Here is a 21,668-nt window from a genome sequence, read left to right as displayed (position 1 = left end):
TACACATGAAGGATCCGACGTTGCTCGCTGAACTCTCTGAGGAGGATCTTGAAGCTCTTAGAGCAATGTCAGATGAAGACTTAGCTCCACCTCCTTCTAACGAGGTACAGGGTAGGGTGTATCTAATCTTTATATCTGTAAACTGCAGATTTGGATAAGGGAAAACAACTTGGTTTGTAGCAAAAATTGTGGAAACATAATATTCTGTAAACCTGCATTATGTTATACATTATTAATAATTTAATATTGTAGACTTAAACATAATGACATTATTCATTGAAACTGCGTTTCAGTTTAAGTTTAAGATTAAGTTTAATGTACATATTTACAAGATTGCAGCAGATATATATAGGCGCAGATAAACTAATCCCAATACATGGTTTGACATATTTACAGATGTAGTTAAGCTAGGTTAATCGCATTACAAGTTCCGTTTATTACATATAGGTTGTGATGAGGGTAAACACATACAGATTGAAGTTGTCCTCTTGTACTTATACAAATAAAACCCATAGAAGTAGAGAAGTGAAATGGCAAACCGTTAATGTTTATGAGGTCAAATTGTGATCGATAGTCACAGCTTGCTAAGATAAGGATGAACTTGTTAAATTCGCGTGAGATTGGGCCAAAGGCTACATACTTTAACTTTAGAACTATACAGTGACGAATTACGGCTACAGATTAAAATTTGGACTATATATTGGAATTATAACTTTCGAAATAATGCTTCAGATTGGGATTACGGCTTCAGATTGGGATTACAACTACAGATTGAGATTAGGGCTACAGATTGGGATTTGGGCAACATATTGAGAATAGGGCTACATATTGGGATTTTAAATTTAGAAATACAGATTGGTCATTGGGCTACATATTGAAATTATAAGTTTAGAAATAAAGATGATTGGGATTACAGCTACAGATTGAGATTTGGACTACAGATTGGGATTACAGCTACAGATTGAGATTTGGGCTACAGATTGGATTTACGGATACAGATTGGGATTTTGCCTACAGATTGGGATTACAGATACAGATTGAGATTTGGGCTACAGATTGGGATTACGGCTACAGATTGGAATTTGGTCTACAGATTGGGATTTGGCCTACAGATTTGGATTGCAGCTACAGATTGGGATTAGGGCTACAGATTGGAATTACAGCTATAGATTGGGATTTTAACTTTAGAAATCACAAATCTGGGCTACATGTTGAGATCAGGGCTGCATATTGAGATTAGGGCTGCATATTGAGATTAGGTTTACATATTAAGATTTTTAGGGCTCATATTAAGATTAGGGCTACATATTGAGATTATTAGGGCTCATATTGAGATTAGGGCTACATATTGAGATTATTAAGGCTCATATTGAGATTAGAGCTACATATTGAGATTATTAGGGCTTATATTGAGATTAGGGCTACATATTGAGATTATTAGGGCTTATATTGAGATTAGGGCTACATATTGAGATTAGTGCTACGTATTGAGATTAGGGCTACATATTGAGGAGAGTACTTTAAATTTGATCTTTCAATATTTCATTTTTTTTCGAAATACATTAAAGAATGCTTAGATTAACTACTAATTCTTTAAACATATTTTGATAAATATTTTATTTCAGGATATATTTGGTAAAGTTGATGCTCTGAAAGGGCAGTTCCAGGAGGAAAATGAGAGAATAAACAAACAGTTTAAGGAAAATCAGGTAAAACTATATTTTTTATTAAATATTTACAATTTTATTCTATTCTATTGGTGAAGAGAGGGGGGCGGGGTCCAGAAACAATGGATATTCTGGATATTTTTATATAAGAAGGTTTTAAACGTTCAGCTAAAGTAAATCGTTAAATGAAATGATAATGCTACGCCCGAGTTCAGCTTGAATGAATCGTTTAATGAAATGATAATGCCTGGGCCCGGTTTCAGCTCGAGTAAATTGTTTATTGAAATGATAATGCCTAGGCCCGGGTTCAGCTTGAATAAATCGAAAATGAAATGATATTGTCTAGGCCCGGGTTCAGCTTGAGTAAATCGTTAAATGAAATGATAATGCCTAGGCACGGGTTCAGCTTGAGTAAATCGTTTAATGAAATGATAATGCCTAGGCCCGGGTTCAGCTTGAGTAAATTATTAAATGAAATGATAATGCCTAGGCCCGGGTTCAGCTTGAATGTATCGTTTAATGAAATGATAATGCCTGGGCCCGGGTTCAGCTTGAATGAATCGTTTAATGAAATGATAATGCCTGGGCCCGGGTTCAGCTTGAATGAATCGTTTAACGAAATGATAATGCCTGGGCCCGGGTTCAGCTTGAATGAATCGTTTAATGAAATGATAATGCCTGGGCCCGGGTTCAGCTTGAATGTATCGTTTAATGAAATGATAATGCCTAGGCCCGGGTGCAGGGTAACCTCCAGGAGAAGCTGATGATGAGGAAGCAGAGGAGGGCAAGGAAGAACATGGACAAGCAGGAGGCCCAGGCGTACAAGCAGAGACGGAAAGAAGAGGTGGTAGAGGATGTTGAGAAGGAAGAGTAGATTCAACTTTCATATTTCAGTCATTTATACAACACTGCATAAAAACTCCTTTACTCCAAAAGTTTACTAATCATGACATTTATACATCTCAAAGTCTCAAATAAATATATACAGGGATACACACAAAGGATGAAACTTAAGAATTGACAGACGACTGTACGGATTTTATTACATTTATGCAGTGTTAGCAACAATAAACTTGTTTTTTTTTCTGCTAAATAATTGAATATGCGTGCCATTATAAGAGTTTATTGAATGCAAATGACTGAATTGAAGTAGTATGTCATGATATATCTGATCATTTTTGTCATTGAAGTCTTATTCTTTATGGGTAGCCCTGAATGTAGTTCTACTTCCTTTTAAAATGCTATTTCCTTCAAAAATCAAGTTTGGTATCTAGGCAGAAGCCCTAGGAAGTTACGTGCGCACATGCCTCGTTGAATTACAAGACAGAGAGAGCCTGTTAATACCGCGGCGCTCGGCCCCCTAGTCTCTCCTAGACGCAGTGCTCGGCCCAGAAAGTGTCTTAATTTTTCCTAGCCCTAAAATAAATACTAATCACTTTCTTTCTTGTAATTCAACGCGTTATACCAGCGCACGTAACTTCCTTGGGCAACTGCAATAGTATCTATAATTATTTTAATTAGTTCAAACCGTGCAGAGTTGGCGATGTATGTAATAACCACGTGGACTGTTTAACATAGAAACAGGGTAACCGACAAAGGATTAGACTTCATAGAGATGACATTTCCTTCTATAATATATGATTCCCTGGCCCCGGCAAATTTAAACTTCTTTCTTTCTTTGCACAATGATTAATGAAAGGCCCATTTTTAAGGGCAGAAGACTTTAATCTTGAAATTGCCTTATTTAAATAGTTTTAAGTCGTCTTTACAGTCTAATCCTTTGAGGGTAACCCTGTAAAGCAATGGAGTTTTTTTTGCTGTGCAGATGTACAATATATATACGTACATATATAGATTGGTTGTATGTTTTGTTTTCGGTTACGTAAGAACAGCTGATTAGCGATGGTTATGTAATATTCTCCGTAAATCCTTTTCTCTGATTGGTTCAGATTTTTCCCGGGAAATTCAAATTTAAAATTGAGAAAGTCAGAAGTGGCATTTAACCATGAACTTAAAATTTAAGTCAAAACTTTTTGTTCTTTAGTTTTAGACTCTGCATGCAGAAATTACATAAAGTTACATTTCAAATCCAACAATTACCAACAATTAAATCTTAATTTTAGCACAGTTTGGTTTTGGTTTAAAGCTTTAAACTTTTAAAACCTTTATAACGAGAGGTCAGAACTTATAAGTGGAGTATTTTAATCTTCAACGCTCTATCTCAATATTCAAAGCGAAAGGTGTGCATAAGCATGGGGATAAAAAAATTATGGTTTTTCAAACTCATGTTGAGAATTATTAACAAAAAACATGAAATTTGCAAACATTGTATGGTTTTTGAAAAATGTACGCATTGTAAATAATTAGCATAAAAGATGTAAAGATCTGTGTTATAAATGTGATATTAAGAAATATAATTTAACCCTTTATTAAAAAGCAGGTTTGATAAAACAGGTTTAGTAACAAACTAAGTGTACCGCAGTTTCTGGGAGGAATGTAAACAAATAAAGTGTACTGCAGTTTCTGGGAGGAATGTAAACAAACTAAGTGTACCGCAGTTTCTGGGAGGAATGTAAACAAATAAAGTGTACCGCAGTTTCTGGGAGGAATGTAAACAAACTAAGTGTACCGCAGTTTCTGGGAGGAATGTAAACAAACTAAGTGTACCGCAGTTTCTGAGAGGAATGTAAACAAACTAACTGTACCGCAGTTTCTGAGAGGAATGTAAACAAACTAAGTGTACCGCAGTTTCTGGGAGGAATGTAAACAAACGCAATGTTGTTCAGGTTATACTTTGTAATCCCAGAAACTTGTAAACAACACGATATGGGCGTTCCTGCAGGAATTTTCCTTGATAGTATCAATTTCGTTGATTTTGTCAAAAGATTTTACCAAGAATTTCCCAAAAACATACACATTTAAGAATCTATTTAAGAAAGACAATGGAAAAAAAGTTTCTGGAAAAGATCTGGAAATAAAAATATTAGTAAAAAAATCTCAATTTTCTAGTCCTTGTACAAAATGTCACTGGAAATAAAGTCCTGAGGTTAAGATTCCTGGAACGTTTTTTTTCTAAAATAGGAGAAATAGGAGGCTGCCAATAAAGTCTCAGGAAATAAGATCACAGGATTGAAAGTCTTCAAAAAAATATATTCGAAGAAAAAAACCATGAAAAAAAGTCCTAAGTCTTGTGAAAATGAGGTTAAGTCCATGAGACGTTTTCATAAAAACAACTTTTCTTCTATACATCTGCATATTGAACATAGCTAGGGGTGTTTGAAATATCAAGCCCCCTTTTTTACACGGTTATAAACATCCTTTGTTACCATGCATTTTCTACTATAATAGGACTTTTTTCCCGGGAAGTTTTTGTAAAAATCATACCGGAATCAGAAAAAAAGTCCAAGGAAAGAAAGTGATGGGACTTTATTTCCAGAGATTTTTTCCGAGAACTTTTTTTGCGGTTACCAACAATCAAAAAGTATTAGGAAACAAGTGATAGAATCGTGTACTGCGAAACTACCCCTGTTTGCAGAAGCTGTGTAAAAGTCAGTCCATTTATACTTCAAATGAGGTTTTAGTTACGATCAGCATGTTGACAAAATAAAACCAAAACAAATAGCATCAGATAAAACAAATGTGGGTTTGAAAACGTTGGCGCTGAATTACAATAATCTGTACTGCAGAAGCATGTTGTTATATTGTGTACATCTGTACTGCAACCAGTTCTGTCATCTCTAGAATAAAAATTTCATGTTTATAGTATTATGATACTACTTAAAATAATCTATTTCCTTTACATGAATTCAACCCCCGACTAACTTTCTAACTATTTATGCTAGACCTTTCATATTTTTTTTAAATGAATACAGTTTCAAATTTTGGCTGGTCTAGGCCCCGATGTCACCTGGACCAATATTTTCACCCAGGAAAGCATGTCAGATTCCCAAAATTCCCAAATGAAACTTCAACTCACGTCCAAATTCTATGTTTTTAAAACTTATGTAAAAAAATCTTAGATTAATTCCTTTGCTTTCTTATCAATCCTATAGACAAGTATGCCTTGACTTCATGTTTTTGGATTAAATAACCTTGAGTCCTTGACTTAATCTTATACTTTTGTTATTCTTGATTTAACCTACTTGACTCCGCAGTTTCGGAAAATAAGCCTCTGTCCGTCTAGTTCCTTGATTTCCTTCCGACAGTTTCTTATTTCCGACCTACTCAGGTTACAGTCAAATTCCTAAAATTTAATTCGGTTGGTCCATAAAACTTGAAGTATGTCGCAAATACATGTGTTTCTGTGTGTCCCAAAAATACTGTACTCACGTCACATCCGTCACACGTGTGTCCAAAATACTCTGTGTCAAAAATTTATCCTTAGGATTCAAATATATATAAATATATAAATCCTTTGTTTCGATCTACGATCCAAAATATATAGTTTTTGTGACTTATAAAATACTAGCTGAAGTGCCCGGCGTTGCCTGTGGAATTTTAAAAACACTTGAAAAAGAAATTCGAATTTTGAAAAAGAAAATATCGATTTTTTAGCACAAAAACTTATTTAAATTAATCCCAGATTTTAAATATATATGTGTTTAAAACAAAATTATGCTTTCCGTTAATCTTCTCTTTTTCCCATTTGTAATATAAGGGACATTTTTGTCTGGCAAAATTTTAACAATTTCTGTTCTTTTTCGTGTGTCACATTTTTTTGTTGAGTTTAACATGTAAATAAATTTGTCATTTAAAATTCTAATTTTCTAGTATAATACGTTTTTATCAGTTAAGCTGTTTGAGTTTTTTACAAGGAATGCAATCCGTCGTCTTTGCAATAAGGGTAGAGATAAGGGTTCAAAGGGAATCTGGTGTTTAGGTAAAGATCAGAGATAAGAGAGTTACAGAGATTGATTATCAGCTAAAATATGCGAATATGTTCTATTGTGTACAAGTACTGTACACTACCAATCAGCAAACATCTGTATTCAGGGATATTTAAGGATACGAAACACAAAATCTTCAAAAAAAAAAAGACTGAATTCATAAATGTTATGTTTCATGTTTAAAATTGAAGTATTTCTTTAAAAGTTGTAAATCTTAACCCCTGAATGAGCAGTATGATTAACAAGTGGCCGTGAGATTGCACTCTAAAACCTATCGTAAAAACGTAGCATGTCGTGCTGGGTGAACTTAGGCCTACGTAGCTCACCCTGTGAAAGGAGATGTGGTATAAATCGAATGGTGACATACAGTACATCGGACAGTTATTTCTAATATCCCCCATCTTCCTTAAATGTACATGTTAACCTATATTTCTTTAATGTCTAGGGGTCTGTACAGGTCTGTACTCCCTAAATTGTCTGTCAGCATTCTATGCTTTAACCATCGATAAAGATAGATTGCACATAAGACGACATTTTTCATCTTGAAAGATATAAATGTACAGACATGTTTTAAGATATTCCTATTATATAGATTAACTAGGTCGGTTGTGAACATTGGCTGTTCTTATGTCCTTGAGTACTTGTGGTGTACATGAGTTCTGTAGAGAGAAATTTAAGATTTAAAATTCAGTGATGGTGATGGACCAAACCTCTGTAGAGTAAAAAAGTAGATGTTAGTTCCACATTTATTGAAAATATATTAGTGTTCACATGTTATACAGTAAACTACATTTCTGGTCTTACAGTTGAAAGTTCCATTAATCTCAATCTTCTTGCTGGTATTAAGTTTAAGTTAGTTTAGTCCTTCTCATGTCCTTCTTCAGTTCTCGTCAATATGATATATTGCTCAGTGAGTGATTTAATAATTATGAAATCCATTAAAACACCAAACCACCCCGATTATCATTGAAGTACACTCTTACCCCTAGAAGTATAAGTTCGCGGACTGTACAATTCTTGGTGATTTTGCGTACATAAGATATCTATGTTTATTTATTTATCTATGGCTTTAACCTTTCTTCGGTTGTTTACCTTGAATTCTGCAATACTATTTCCATCATCTACCAACAGTTTTCCCTGCCAATCAGATCTTTGTTTTCATGTTGTGTAGATGAAAATTTAAAAATAAAATCTTTACTTTTTTATAATAATGTAAAAGAATTGTATTAAAAAAAACACGTAGGTTTAATGTTTAATTTGGATCTCGTAATAGGTTTTCAATAATGCGTTCAAATTTCCTTATTTAAGCAGACGTAATATTAGAAACTCTTCCATTGTGGCATGTCAAATTCATAACGGTACCACACTGCAAACTAAACAGAAGAAGAAGGTAAAATTAATGAAACATTACTGCTTCGACTTTTTGACCTAGTAGATCCTACAGTTTTTAATTTACTTAAAAACATTAGAAAAGCATTATTATCCATTATTATATTATTAAAAAATAAAAACAATTCTGTATTCCTCTCACTAGCTCTTCGATAACAGATTTATTAATATAACTTCAATCTTACGTATAATTTACTTCAGTTCAACGTGACCAATAAGGAAAATATCAAAATTCTTTAATTCTTCCGATCTCTTCATTGTTTCAAAAATAAATTTGCATGTCACTTTAACCGAAGCAATACCATGAAAAAAAAATCCCTTTTTAGCTCAAAAATCAAGAATATCGTACCGTTGTGATCTATCAAGCCACTTTATAAATGGAGGATATGATAAAATTGCATCTGTTCCTTCAGGGACTGTATGTGTAATTTCAAGTGACCCTACATACAAAGATAACGATGCCCTAATAACGATGGTGTCCTTGAAACCTTAATCTGATCAAAAATGTCGAAGTTACCGTCGTTTTTCTATCACGAAAATTGTTTAATTCTGATAATTTATCCATTGCTTCTTATAAGCAAAAAATGCACGCATGTAATTTTTTTAACAGTTTGAAGAAACAAAAGCATGGATATCTATTCAATACAAAGATTTTGTGAATTTGGGCATTGCTATCTTTACATGGAGGATCACTTGAAATTATACATCTGCACTGTCCATTAAAAATTAGCTATATATATTAAAATATATGTGTATCTACATATATATACTTATATCAATTAAACGCAGAATATAACAAAACATAGACTAAATACAGAAACACAAAAATTCAAATCAGTTACTAAAAGTCTGTTTCCTGTGTGTCTATGTTGCATTTAATGGCTGAAGAGAATGGAACCAGAAATTATAAAGATTTATTCACACACAAAGATAAACATACATATCTAATGGTGTAGTTTAAATTTGTTTAGATATTTTGAATATATATATATATAGTTTTACAAAAGAAAAATATGCCAAATTATGCAAAAACGGGCAACATTGATCATTACTCATTACAAAACATATTTATCATTTCAGATATTACGTAATCATCGAATCATTTCATATATATCACTGCGATTTTGACAACTCTATTTTTTAGACAGCCTTAACTTTAAAATAACGCGATGCCATGGTCTTTAGTTTTACCTCACTCACATATACTTTTCGTAGCCCTAAATAAACACAATTTAAAATTAAAACTATCTTGTTTCTAACTTAAGTTTAAAAGGGGTAACTGGAAAATATTGCTCGATTTTGGTGGACAAGGATGCATATCTTGGTTCCAGGTGAAAGTTAGCAAAGTTTTACCGGCAAAATACAGCAGTATATAGTGTAGTATATAAACAGCTGATACAACCTTAGAGAGATGTAAGTGTAGGGTGGAGGATAGAGGCTCGGGTTTATCTATCTATCTATCTATCTACCTTGAGAATAGGAGAGAAATGGGTTCCCTATTCTCTGGTTTTAGACATTTCCGATGTGATTTGCTTTAGCTAATGTTAAAATATAGATAAATGCGTTGGCGTGCTGCAGGGGCGGACACAGGATTTAAGTGAGGGGGTGGCAAGATTTTTTAGGAACAAAAAAATTGATAATTAGGAACAAAATTTCACGCCGCAGGGAAAAAATTTTTTGACTTAAAAGACTCAAAAAGAGTCAAAATTAATGACTAAAGACTAAAAAACTAGATTTTTAACTTTTCGCACATTATAGTATATTAAGACAGATAGTTTTCCTGTTTTGCACTAGGTTTCTTTCCCTTAAACATGCTATTGAGAAGCTATTCTAAAAATAGGAATAAAAAATTCCAAAAATAGAATCTAAAACATCAAGATGCAAAGCACATTTTTATTTTCTTTTGAAAAAATAGGAACAAATAGGAACAAAATTAAAGGATTAGTGCCCCTCCCTGAATCTGTCAGGGGGTGGCGAATGTCCCCCCGCCACCCCCCTGTGTCCGCCTTTGGCGTGCTGCATAACTCATTGACAATTAAATTTATTCAATTAGTTCCTGTTTAATAAACTTTTAACCAAAGATATCACTTGTTACATTAAAAAGATAAATACTAAATATAAAAGTCTAAAAAAATGAATAAGGAGTTATGGAACATCACATACAAAAGGATGTAAGAGTTAAGTTTTTTTGGTTGGTTTTAAAAGAACTTAAACTTTTTAATCCAGAAGAATCTGATCTGAATCTTTTGATCGAGAGGGAATTTGATTTAGAATCACTCAAATCTAAAGAGATTTTGATATTAAAGAAATATTAAAAGTTTTTAAAGATCTAATTAGCACCAAATAGTTTTACATATTTCAAAATGGTAATCTATAAGCTACATATATAAGTTTGCTTTTATTGCATTGGGCAAAACTCTGACAAAACACTATTTATCTATTAAAAAGATACATCAAAACGATTTTTCAATTTATCAATTTATTTCACTTTTTTGGCCTTATATCTAAAATATCAGAGTAAAAACTTGTAATTAATCCGATCTTAATTAGGTATCTACAATTCATACCATTAAATTATGATAAACAACTCAATTCAGTAATTACCTAGAATTTAAACCATACTGAATAATTCTAAATACATTACCCAACAAAAATACATTTTGAATCTTCATGAAAGAAACAATCTGAAGAAATAATAATTGTCTTAAAACATTCTTAAAAAAAGTGAATATTTGCAAATTATTTTTTTTCAATATTATGATCCGAGTTATTTTCCTTTTTTACCAACTGACTCCCCCTTTGAAAAAGAAAATCTATTTGTATGTTTATTCTCTTGTGGTTTTTTAAAACATTTTTTATTATTGATTTTGATGGTTATATTATCGTTAGAACTGACAGGGTCAACCTAGACCGAAATATATTTTCAATAAAATGTGAAACTGACATCTACTAATATTACTCCAGGAGGTTTTGATCCATCATCACAGAATTTAAAAAAATGTATTATTATATAGGAAATAAAAAAGTATACAATTAATTGGTAAAATGGGTTCTTATCGAGGTCAAACTCACCGGTCCAGATCTAGCAGTTCCTTTGCATAGCCTACATTTACATTCAAATTGTAGATTTATTCATATTGCTATTTACTATTGTGAAAAGAAAAACTTTTAAGTGTACATTTATTTTTATTGTGTATTTATAGGCTATATATTTAATATCTTGAATAATAATTCCATTACATTTAATTTTATTATCCTTCTGCTTTCACGTACTCCATATTTAAAGATGGCGACTCCAGATCAGAAAGTAAATGGCGGGAAAAATCAAATGTTTCAACCGATATTCCAATAAATCCTCCAAATCCTATCCGACCCTGAAATTAAAAGCATTAAAAAAATTGTAACATTTTTTTTTCATAATATTTTAATCCAGAAATAAAGTGTATAATTTAAAAAACCAGAGATAAAAACTATAAGTATGCAAAGTTACAGCCAAAATGCAGACTCAAATTATCTCTTCACTTTAAATTAGATTTATATCAATCAAATGCAAGGAGTATGAAATATTTGTCTTATTACCGTGTATACAATATCCTATTCTGAATATTTCTTATACAAACGGAGTATAATCATAAGCGTGTATAATCATATGGTAGGGCGGGCCGCGTCACTTGTATCTCCCTTCTATTTCATACTCCTTGCTCTGTTATGATTCTCTTGAAAATGTTGCGGCATTCAATAATATAGCGGCGCTTGGGGAATGGTATTCATAAAAACTTATTAAGTTTGTGATTAAATTAAACTTAAACCTGAATTCAGTATTGTACTAAACTTTAAAGATATAACTTTAAATTTGTTGCATTCTTTAGTTTTGTACATTAGTCGGCGTTTATATCAATAGAATGAAGACGACTTTTCTATTTAAGTTTTTTTTTCTGACAAGCTTTTTTCAAATTACAAATAAACAAAAGAGTTATTAATTGACATTTCTCTTTTCTCCAATGTTTATGTGTTTCCATGCTGTTTGAAAGATTGATATAAATAGAAAAGTGAAGTCGAAAGTCATCTCCATTGTATTGATACATACTACGACGACAGTATATTAGGATAAAATAAGTATATAAACCTTATGATATAATCCTGCCCCTGAAAGCCAGGCTGATGGGCTAGGAGAGACGGGTAGAGCTTCAATAAAAGGAATAGTTGTTTGAGCAACATCCTTGTGTGCTGAGGAGGTGTCAAACTGTAAATATTTATCATGTGACGCATCCACCTTGTTCTGTCCAATCAGTCTGAAAATGATATTTTTTATCAATTATATTTTAAAGAAATATCTATAAAAACATGTTATTCCGTTGATATATTTAAGTTTAAGAAATAAAATGTAAAACAAAATTTAGAAATAGATCCTAAAACAAAAACAATACTGTACGTTGATCATTATGTAATGAAAAAAAGAGAGGAACAGCTGGAAGACGACAGAGATAAATCAGGGAAAGTACTTCTTTAATGATCTCTACCTGGTGGGATACCAGGGAGAGTACTTCTTTAATAATCTCTACCTGGTGGGATACCAGGGATACCAGGGGGCAGTACTCCTTTATAAATCTCTACCTGGTGGGATACCAGGGATACCAGGGGGCAGTACTCCTTTATAAATCTCTACCTGGTGGGATACCAGGGATACCAGGAGGCAGTACTCCTTTATAAATCTCTGCCTGGTGGGAATACCAGGGATACCAAGGGAGAGTAAACTCCTTTATTAATCTCTACCTGGTTGGAATACAGGGATACCTAGGCCCAGGAAAGAGTAAACTCCTTTATTAATCTCTACCTGGTTGGAATACCATGGATAACCAGGCCCAGGAAAAAGTAAACTCCTTTATCAATCTCTACCTGGTTGGAATATCAGGGATAACCAGAGGAAGAAGTTGTCTTGGTCTCTGTGATGCTGGCGTGTTGTCATTCGCGATCCAGATGGATTGTTCTTTAAGTAGTTCCGCAGTATTGAACCGGATAGGTGTCACCTGGGCCTCCAGGTTTATATGTCCTCCAATACTTCGCAGCTTCAGGCCGGTCAAAACATGACCTTCGGGAGCAGAGAGGGTGTCGAGGTCGATTGCTCTCTGTTCGTAGGACATTGTGAATATTTGTGGATTTAAGGTGAGGTTGTCCTCGGATATCTCCGGAGGCTCAACCCAGACCTTGGTAGACTCATCGACCCCACCTTCTTGAAGAGCTTTAGCCTGCTCAATCTGAAGATAGAAGATCTTTCCGCGTTTAATAAACCTTGCTCCGGTTACAAGATACCCGTTCTCTGTATCTGCTAGACTTGAGACCAGAGCCCAATATCTTTCACTGGTTGGTAGGATCTCATCACACTTACACAGACAGTAGGAACAATGCCAGAATATATACCTCCACCAGGAATCAACCTTGATCTTATCTAAAAGTAAAGACGATTTAAACGTTACACCTTCAAAAGTTATAATCTTCAAAGTATATAAGGTTAAAAATAGAAAGACAATGTGCAGTGTGAACTATCTAATTCCATATTTTATCATACAACTTGCAAAAACTTTTTGGTTGGTTTGACTTAATCAGTTAGAAATAATGAGAGGCATAGAGGGCGTGTACAGGGGTGGGGGCCAATTGGAGATGACACCCACCCTTGCCCTTGCCCCTAAATAAGTGAAAATTAAGAAACACATCTTTAAAATAAATATGAATCACTTCTAGATGAAAAGATACCCTTAAATAAGTTATTAAATTCAAACAATTATATAATTTTCTTTAAACTGATATTTCTGATTTTAAAAGAAAGTTAAATCTTACTTATGCATTGATCTGTAGTATCTCCAAGAATAGTTCCATCCTCGTACTGAATCCAATCATATCTTCGATCAGGATTCTGGGACATGCACACCCAGGCGTCTGCGTTATAAAACTCACAATCAAAGACCCGTCCGGAGCATCGTCTTTGCTTTGCACAAAACAGGTCCTTGTAGCATCCCGTAGATTCTGCATAGGTGTATTGAGAACACTGGGATTTACAGGATTTCTGCTCGTTCATGTCAACTTCGTTTTCAATATATCCCTAAACAAAATACATATGCTAAAATGTATGGTTGATTATTTTCATAAGCTTAAAATTAATAATATACAGTGATACCAATTAAACTGTGGAATACAGGAAGACGCCTGTACGTTAGACTCAAGTTATGATTTTAGATAGTGAATGTTAATGCACATGGAACACACCAATTGTGCATGTGATAATAGACATTTAAAGTTGAATTTCTAGCTAGGGGTAAATTTTATGGGTCTCACTGTATTGTTGTCGCCAGGACAAAAAGCTTAAGCATATTCTCAGCTGTTGAATTATAATTACCAAGAGAACAATATTATTGAATTAATAGTCGTCCTTGCATTCCACTTTTTTGGAGGAACCCTATTTTAAAAAGACTGAATAGTCTTTATTTTACAATCAAAAACTAAATAATTTGCTGTGGTAAATAAACATTCAACATTCATAAGTTTTAAGAAAGGAATGATGAGCAAACCAATTATAACTAAAATAATGATAATACTTTGTACCTGAAGGAACCCCTTGACCTGGAGGAATGTCTGCCCTTCTTTATGATTTTTTGGATCACATCTTCTGTACTCTCGACTTAACTCAGGCAGAACTTCACGAACACTCCCTAGCTTCTCCAGAGCTTGCCGCTCAAAATTTGTTTTAGCAACCTCAGACTCAGATGTGAAGTTTCCCTTAAACAAGAGATACATGGTGTCCCACAAAACATGAATGCAGCAAGACGAATTGAATGTCGTCTTTGATTTTTTAAAATTTATTGGAGACATTCAGTCGTCAACCTTTTTTCATGGGTCTTATTCTTTAACAACAATCACAAAACCATAGGTGAGTATTTGGTGACTATTAACTCTAGAATTGTACTTCTAAAGTTTGGTTTACGAATAAATGCTGTAAATCATTTCAAATATCAAAGACGAACTTCAAGTCGTCTTTCTACTGTCATGTTTCGTGGGACACCCTGTATTTTAATCAATTTCGATCCATAAAGATCAAATTTCTAAATAAAAAAAGTCTGTAAACCTTAACCTGGTTTTACAGGCCTAGGATCTGGATATATAGTTCAAGGTCTGAAAAAATTGATTAATTTCAATGACAAATGTGGATCATTAAAATTCTTGAAACATTTATCTAGGATTCTTTATCAAAATCAGTATTCTTTATCCTACAAGAAACAAACTATTTTCTGTCTATTATCTGCCCCCTTTATTCTCAATCTACACCCTGTATCATGTACTCTTAATTTACACCCCCGTGTCCTCTTTCCCAAAGGCATTTTCCCAAGGTCGACTTCATAAGTGACAATTTCCCAAATGTGCAATTTCCCAAGCGGCAACTTCCCAAAGGTTAGGTTAGGCCCTCCGAGGCGCCGCAGGATGCAATGGGGGCAGCAGCTAGGATGGGTTAGGGGGGCCGAGCGCTGCGGCTAGGATGGGATGGGGGGCCGAGCACTGTGTCCAAAACAGGATGGGGGCCCTGTGTTGCGTCTAGGACAGACTTGGGAAGTTGCCGCTTGGGAAATTGCACATTTGGAATGTTGCCACTTGGAAAGATACCCTTTTGAAGTTGCTTTTTGGGAAAATTCTTTGGGAAATTACCTAACACCTATATTCTTTTCCCTACAAGTTAAGACCTGTATCCTGTTTTTTTTGTTTACACTCTTTACTCATAATTTACACCCTGTATCCTGTATTCTTTACCCTACAAGTTATAACCTGTATCCTGTTTATTATCTACTTTCTGTATTCCGAATACACACCCTGTTTTCTGTATTCTTTTCCCTACAAGTTACAACCTGTATCCTGTTTATTATCTGCATCCTGTATTCTTAATCTACACCCTGTATCCTGTATTCTTTTCCCTCCAAGTTACAATCTGTATGCTTTATTCTTTAAATACTATATCCTATATGCTTTAAATACAACTTGCAACCTTTATTCTATAACCTGTATCGTATATTTTTTTTACTACATTCTGTATCCTGTATTTTTAATCTACAACCTGTATCCTTTGTTCTATACCTGTAGTCTGTATTCTGTATGGGTTTCCTGTATTCTTTTATCTATAACACTCTATATATCCTGATGTATATAATTATTTATCTAAAATTGTGGAATGTCTATGCCTGTATCAGCATGTATCCTGTTTCAAGCTTACAGCAATTGTAATTGTCATACATTTTTTTTATTATTTGAAAACTACAGATTCAATTTTTATTTCATTATATAGTTAAATTTATTTTCGAAACAATAAAAATTTCAATTTTTTACCACCGGAAAACCCAAAGGTTCCTCAAAAAAAAAATTTCCATTCGGTCCAGCCGTTTGGCCCGCTATAGCTAACACTAACATACAAACAAATATATATATATATGAGCAAAGAGTTTTATTATATAAACTACGTAGATGAATATACGAGTGCATCAATTATATATATTCAATATGATTTCATAGTATACTGTTTCACGATGCAACATACAATCCACCCTCGGCACCCCCCCCCCTCCCCCCGATTCTCCTACTAACTACGCCAATCTCATTATTCACTTTAATAATACGCATGAAGCTTCTTCTATTCTTCGAAAAGAAAGGACTAACATTTATCCATATGAACTTTTTTACAAATTGACTATAATAGTATATATTACGGTGTTAGATACTTTCCCAAAGGGAATTTCCCTTGCAATTTCCCAAGGGTATTTTCCCAAGTGGCAAATTCCCAATTGTGAAATTTCCCAAGCGGTAACTTCTCAAAAGTTAGACCCTCTGAGCACGCAGGCTGTAATGGGGGCCGAGCGCTGCGGCTATGACAGACTCGGGAAGTTGCCGCTTGCGAGTTGTACGTAAGATTGAAATCTTATATTTTTCAATCATAACTTCACTTATTAAAGAGAGCTATTGAGTCTTGAATATCATGTCTTGAATATCATGTCTTGAATATATCATGTCTTGAATATCATGTCTTGAATATCATGTCTTGAATATCATGTCTTGAATATCACGTCTTTTGAATATCATGTCTTGAATATCATGTCTTGAATATCATGTCTTGAATATCATGTCTTGAATATCATGTCTTGAATATCATGTCTTGAAAATATCATGTCTTGAATATCATGTCTTGAATATCATGTCTTGAATATCATGTCTTGAATACCATGTCTTAAATACTTGAATATCATGTCTTGAATATCATGTCTTGAATATCATGTCTTGAATAATATGTCTAGAATATCATGTCTTGAATATCATGTCTTGAATAATATGTAATATATAACCGGATAAATATCCTACGGGTGCGTAAAATTGAAGCTAGAGGAGCTATGAGGTCACAAAGTTGTGTCAATAAAGTCGAACTTCTCCTCGTGTCTAGTTTGCAGTCTTGTGTTAAACTATTAAATCCTTGAATTGTAACCAACCTTCTGAAAACTGTTGTAGAGAAAAGAAAATAATGTTGAGTTAGTGTCCTGTCTTAGAACAGTTTGGTGGAAAGCATTTAACATATTCTTGAGAGAGCTTTCAGAGATTTTTGTCTCAACCATGGAGGATACGAAGTCATTGAGACTGGATTTATCTGCGCTCTCTGGTTGATCAACGTAGCTTTGAAAGTATGTGTAAAGCTGACCCACTTGTCCAATATATTTCCTAAGAGTATCCCAATATCTGATCCAGTTCCTCATGGACTCAGCCGGAGATATCAAGAGATTATTCAGCTGGGATTCAACAGCAGTTCCCTTCATGCTCATTTCAAACTCTTCAATTTGATCTTTAATATTGACGAAGCTATTGAGAATCTGTACAACAGGATCCTTGCTCATGAGAATTAGATATCTCTGGGGTTCATTCAAAGCCTTCCAATTGTCTCCAACCTGTGCGTTTAGGCTAGCTTGGAGACGTCGAGAGATGAGATCTTGTGAACTAGGCTCTGGAAGCCGAGCATAGCTGTTGAATGAACTAATTTTGGGAAGGAGTGGATCTAGGAGACTATCTGCTGCTTGCTTTAATAGTTTAGAAGTCAGTTCCTGACAGATTACTCCTTGAACCACACCAATAACTGTTATAAACTTAACTAATTCCATTATAATGATAACGATATCTAAACAAAGTTGTTGTTGACTTTGAACAATGTTAAAAGTTTTTATTTTTTGAACACATGATGTATGTTGTATATTGACTGCACAGCTGTAGACAGACTGAGAAGGGAAAACTGACAGGGGCAGGTTTATATTCAAACCTGTTGCACCGCTCGATGTGAAATATAAACTGAACATAAGAGCTCCGGGCTTTCTAGATCTAACATAGGTAAGTTATTTGACCGCAACAATTGACTGGTTTGTAAAAGGTTAAATCATTGTGAATTTTCAGTTTTCACGTATTTGCATTGTGCATTTTTGTTAAAATCTATCAAAATATAATAAATGTCCGGCTATCTATATATAGATATACATTCATACACATTTACATAGAAAATACTTAGTATACACATTTTTATATTCATATCTGCATGCAGCAGATGTAAACAATGCAGTACAGATACATAATATAAATACAGTAAATAAATCTTGGAATTTTATTTTTTCAAAGAATTTCGACTGCGCACTAAAGATCGTCGTTACAATTCTTGATGAATTAAATGTCAAGTATTAAAGCTATAAATCAAAAGCATTTGATTCGGAAAAAAGTTTCATTTAATGTGTGCATTATAATATTATTAAATATTATAAAGCCTACAATTAAGGCTAAGCTATTTTTGATTAATTAAGTGATCCTTCATACAAAGAGGGCCAAGTCCGATTCCAAACAATACCCTTGAAAATTTTGTCTGATCAAAGATGTGGATTGAATTGTCGTTTCTTTCTAGATTAAAAAGTGTTTAATCTTATCATTTCTAATGTTTTCCTGCAGTATAAATGCGCATGTCACTTTAGTAGAGAAACCATAGTCGAAAATAAACAGTTTTTAAATATGGTTTATTGATATATAATTTATTTGATGAGACAAAGCTCAAAGGGTACCGTTGTGAATCGGGCATTTCCATCTTTGCAGGAAGAGTCACCTGAAATTACGCTTTTAGCCAATTATATGTCATTCTCTTGTATAAAGTTATTCATAAGAATATTCTTTAAACGGATCATGACTTTCATAAAATGTATTTGCTTATAGTCGTATAATACCACCAATAATTTCAAAGCGGGAGATTTAAAAATCTCAAATCCAGAGCTTCAGTTGTTAACCACACGTTTAATAAAGCTTTTACAAATTCAAACTGTATTCTGTTCAAGTTTGCATTTATAAATCCTATAATAAAATATGAAGGAAAATGGCGAATGTACATTATCTCTAATAATCAAAGTTTGGTATAGTAGTGTATAAAAACGCAAATGTATATAAAACAATTTTGAAATATAAAACTTCCCAGATTTTTGTGAAACCTTTTGTGTCCCAAAAACCCTAAAATGCTGGACTATCTAGACATGTTTCTGCACGTACACAAGGATGTAAGGCAAGAAAAGTCATTTCAGAAGTGTAAACATCTTTAGTACTGCAGTGTACTGTCTCTGGGCGCTAATGTAAACACAAGACGGATGTCCATCATTCACATAAAAAACCAATGAAATATTCTGGTCATAGGAAACTATCATGTGAATTATCAAAATTAATCAAAATTTAATGCGTTTAACCTCCTCGGATACTAAACGAACTCTGATGCATCTATTATTGTTTATTCTATCTATTATTCCGCCCAGAGAGAACTGGTTTCAATATGTACACAGAGTATACACAACCGCAATTGACTTTCCTTGCCTTACATTCTTGCACGTACACCTCCCTTATTTTAGCTCTCTACCGCCCCCCCTTAATTTTGAGAAAAATAGACTACCCGGAATAGGGTTAATTTATAAATCAATTATCCGTAAAAAGTGAGAAGCAGGAATACACTGTTATACCTGTATAGCTTTAGCAAGTATATGAAGCATCCCCTGAGAAGCCTTGTATCATGGAGTAATTATAAATCTTAGTTCTCGACCGAATTGTAAAAAAATCTTTATAATATAAAATGTCGAAATACATTATTATTATTTTATTATAAAAAAGGAGAGGAAATAAAGACAGTTCTTTTGCTCCGTATTATTCAAAGATTGTATAAAACTTTAAGAAAAGCCATTTCTTAAACCTTGAACCGCGTCTAGACGTCTAGACGCGGCTTAAACATACGCGACGCATTTTAAACATAGTTGGTTCAACTAACAATTTTAATTAGTGTTTCGAGATTTGAGCCAGAGCGCAATTTGAACCGGCGATCGGTGGTTCAGCGACGAGGTTCAAATTCATTTAATTCAGCCTCTGGTAACTAGTTCTCATACAGCCAGTTTGCTAATTTTCTTATATAACAATTCCATGCCTTGAATGCTCCAGGAACTACAAGAGTATGAAGACGGGATAGTTCTGCTCGGACGGAGAAGGATTCATGACTGGTGACGGTCTCCGCAAAGTCTAAGAGAGTGTGAGACTCTATCCTGTCCTGGTTCTCCTGGTAGTACTCAAACATATCATACAGCCTCCAGATACTGAAATATAGGATAATTTACGTTAGCACAATATGTAGGTGAGGGACCGGCAGGATTGGATCGTTTTCCCTTTTTTAAAAGGAACTGATCGTTTCGTTAATGACGTAGAAAAAAAACGTTCAAAGACATTCACATTAACAAACCCGAATTCACGCAGAAACATTTCATAAATCAAATCTTATCAAATAAAAAGAATTGAGTCTTTGCCACAAATGCTGATTTTCTAATCCCATATCTTTGGAGCCCAATGGTGTAGACCTTAGATATTTTAAACGAAGAATTCTTTTGGATCAAAAAATCTAAGAAATATCAAAGGTTTACATCGCCAGGTTGCAAAAAAGGGGATTAGAAAAATTATTTTAAGTGGTTTTAAAAACTTCCGAAAATCAAAAATTTTTGGATTTAATTTTTTGTAATTCTGAGCATCCATGAAACCTCCCTAGCTGGGGTCGTGTGACAGACATACAAGAAAAGTATATGCAAATACAAATATCGCATTTACTATTCCTCAATATATGTTTTAAGTTCCCAAAACTGTTTTTTTTTTTTGTAGATTTAATGATTTGCATTACATAATAAAAAATGTCTGGTCGAAAGATGAAAAGTACCTGTTGGTTGTTTGTTCAAGCCTATCCAACTTTAGCTCATATTTTATCATCTAAACAAAGGGAACTATATTTAGGTATAATATATTCATTTTTCTTCGTTTTAAATTTTTAGTCTTTAATTAACTTTTTTTCATTCATCCAAATTTGTTATTCGTTTAAAATCAACAGAATTAAAGAACAATTAATCAAACCAAATTCACACTTTTGTTTATATTTTTTTTTAATCTGAAATTTTTTTTGTATTTATCTTTGTTCATGATTTTGTTTAAATTCCGACTTCAGGGCCGGGTATATACAGGAATGTTAAGGGCTTTCCATGGGGGGGGATAACTTTTTTTGGCTTTCCAAGGGGGGGGAGGGGAAGTAACCATTTTTGGTTTTCCTAAAGAGGGGGAGCTGAATTCGTTTCCGAAAACCTATAGTTTACACGATTCCAATAGGGAGCCCCCCCCCCCC

General features: G+C 33.7%; 2 protein-coding genes and 1 long non-coding RNA gene across 3 annotated transcripts in view; 1 reads left to right on the top strand and 2 right to left on the bottom strand.

The window, feature by feature from the left end:
* Window position 1: 1 nt before the first annotated feature.
* LOC111701531 (uncharacterized) lies at window positions 2–3,054 on the top strand. The gene is made up of 3 exons (XM_023472840.1): window positions 2–104; window positions 1,626–1,709; window positions 2,398–3,054. The coding sequence occupies exons 1-3, from the start codon at window positions 6–8 to the stop codon at window positions 2,539–2,541; spliced, it is 327 nt and encodes a 108-aa protein (XP_023328608.1). The 5' UTR covers window positions 2–5; the 3' UTR covers window positions 2,542–3,054.
* A 1,724-nt stretch (window positions 3,055–4,778) lies between these two features.
* On the bottom strand, window positions 4,779–7,693 carry LOC111701508 (uncharacterized). Its single transcript, XR_002765210.1, has 3 exons — window positions 7,646–7,693; window positions 5,810–5,910; window positions 4,779–5,404 (listed from the first exon to the last, which is right to left on the bottom strand). It is a non-coding gene; the product is annotated as an uncharacterized LOC111701508 (long non-coding RNA).
* A 3,363-nt stretch (window positions 7,694–11,056) lies between these two features.
* LOC111701516 (uncharacterized) overlaps window positions 11,057–21,668 on the bottom strand; it is a gene marked incomplete in the record, with an annotated part of 13,117 nt that continues 2,505 nt past the window's right edge. Inside the window, 8 exon segments of the mRNA XM_023472824.1 lie at window positions 11,057–11,316; window positions 12,069–12,234; window positions 12,839–13,388; window positions 13,778–14,039; window positions 14,540–14,806; window positions 17,455–18,131; window positions 20,429–20,604; window positions 21,213–21,262. Coding sequence (XP_023328592.1) covers window positions 11,194–11,316; window positions 12,069–12,234; window positions 12,839–13,388; window positions 13,778–14,039; window positions 14,540–14,806; window positions 17,455–18,131; window positions 20,429–20,604; window positions 21,213–21,262 — 2,271 coding nt within the window.

This window comes from Eurytemora carolleeae, unplaced genomic scaffold (assembly GCF_000591075.1).
Source record: "Eurytemora carolleeae unplaced genomic scaffold, Eaff_2.0 scaffold57, whole genome shotgun sequence".
Lineage (NCBI taxonomy): Eukaryota > Metazoa > Arthropoda > Copepoda > Calanoida > Temoridae > Eurytemora > Eurytemora carolleeae.
Note: the sequence above shows the minus strand (reverse complement) of the source record. Positions and strands in the feature narration are given on the sequence as shown.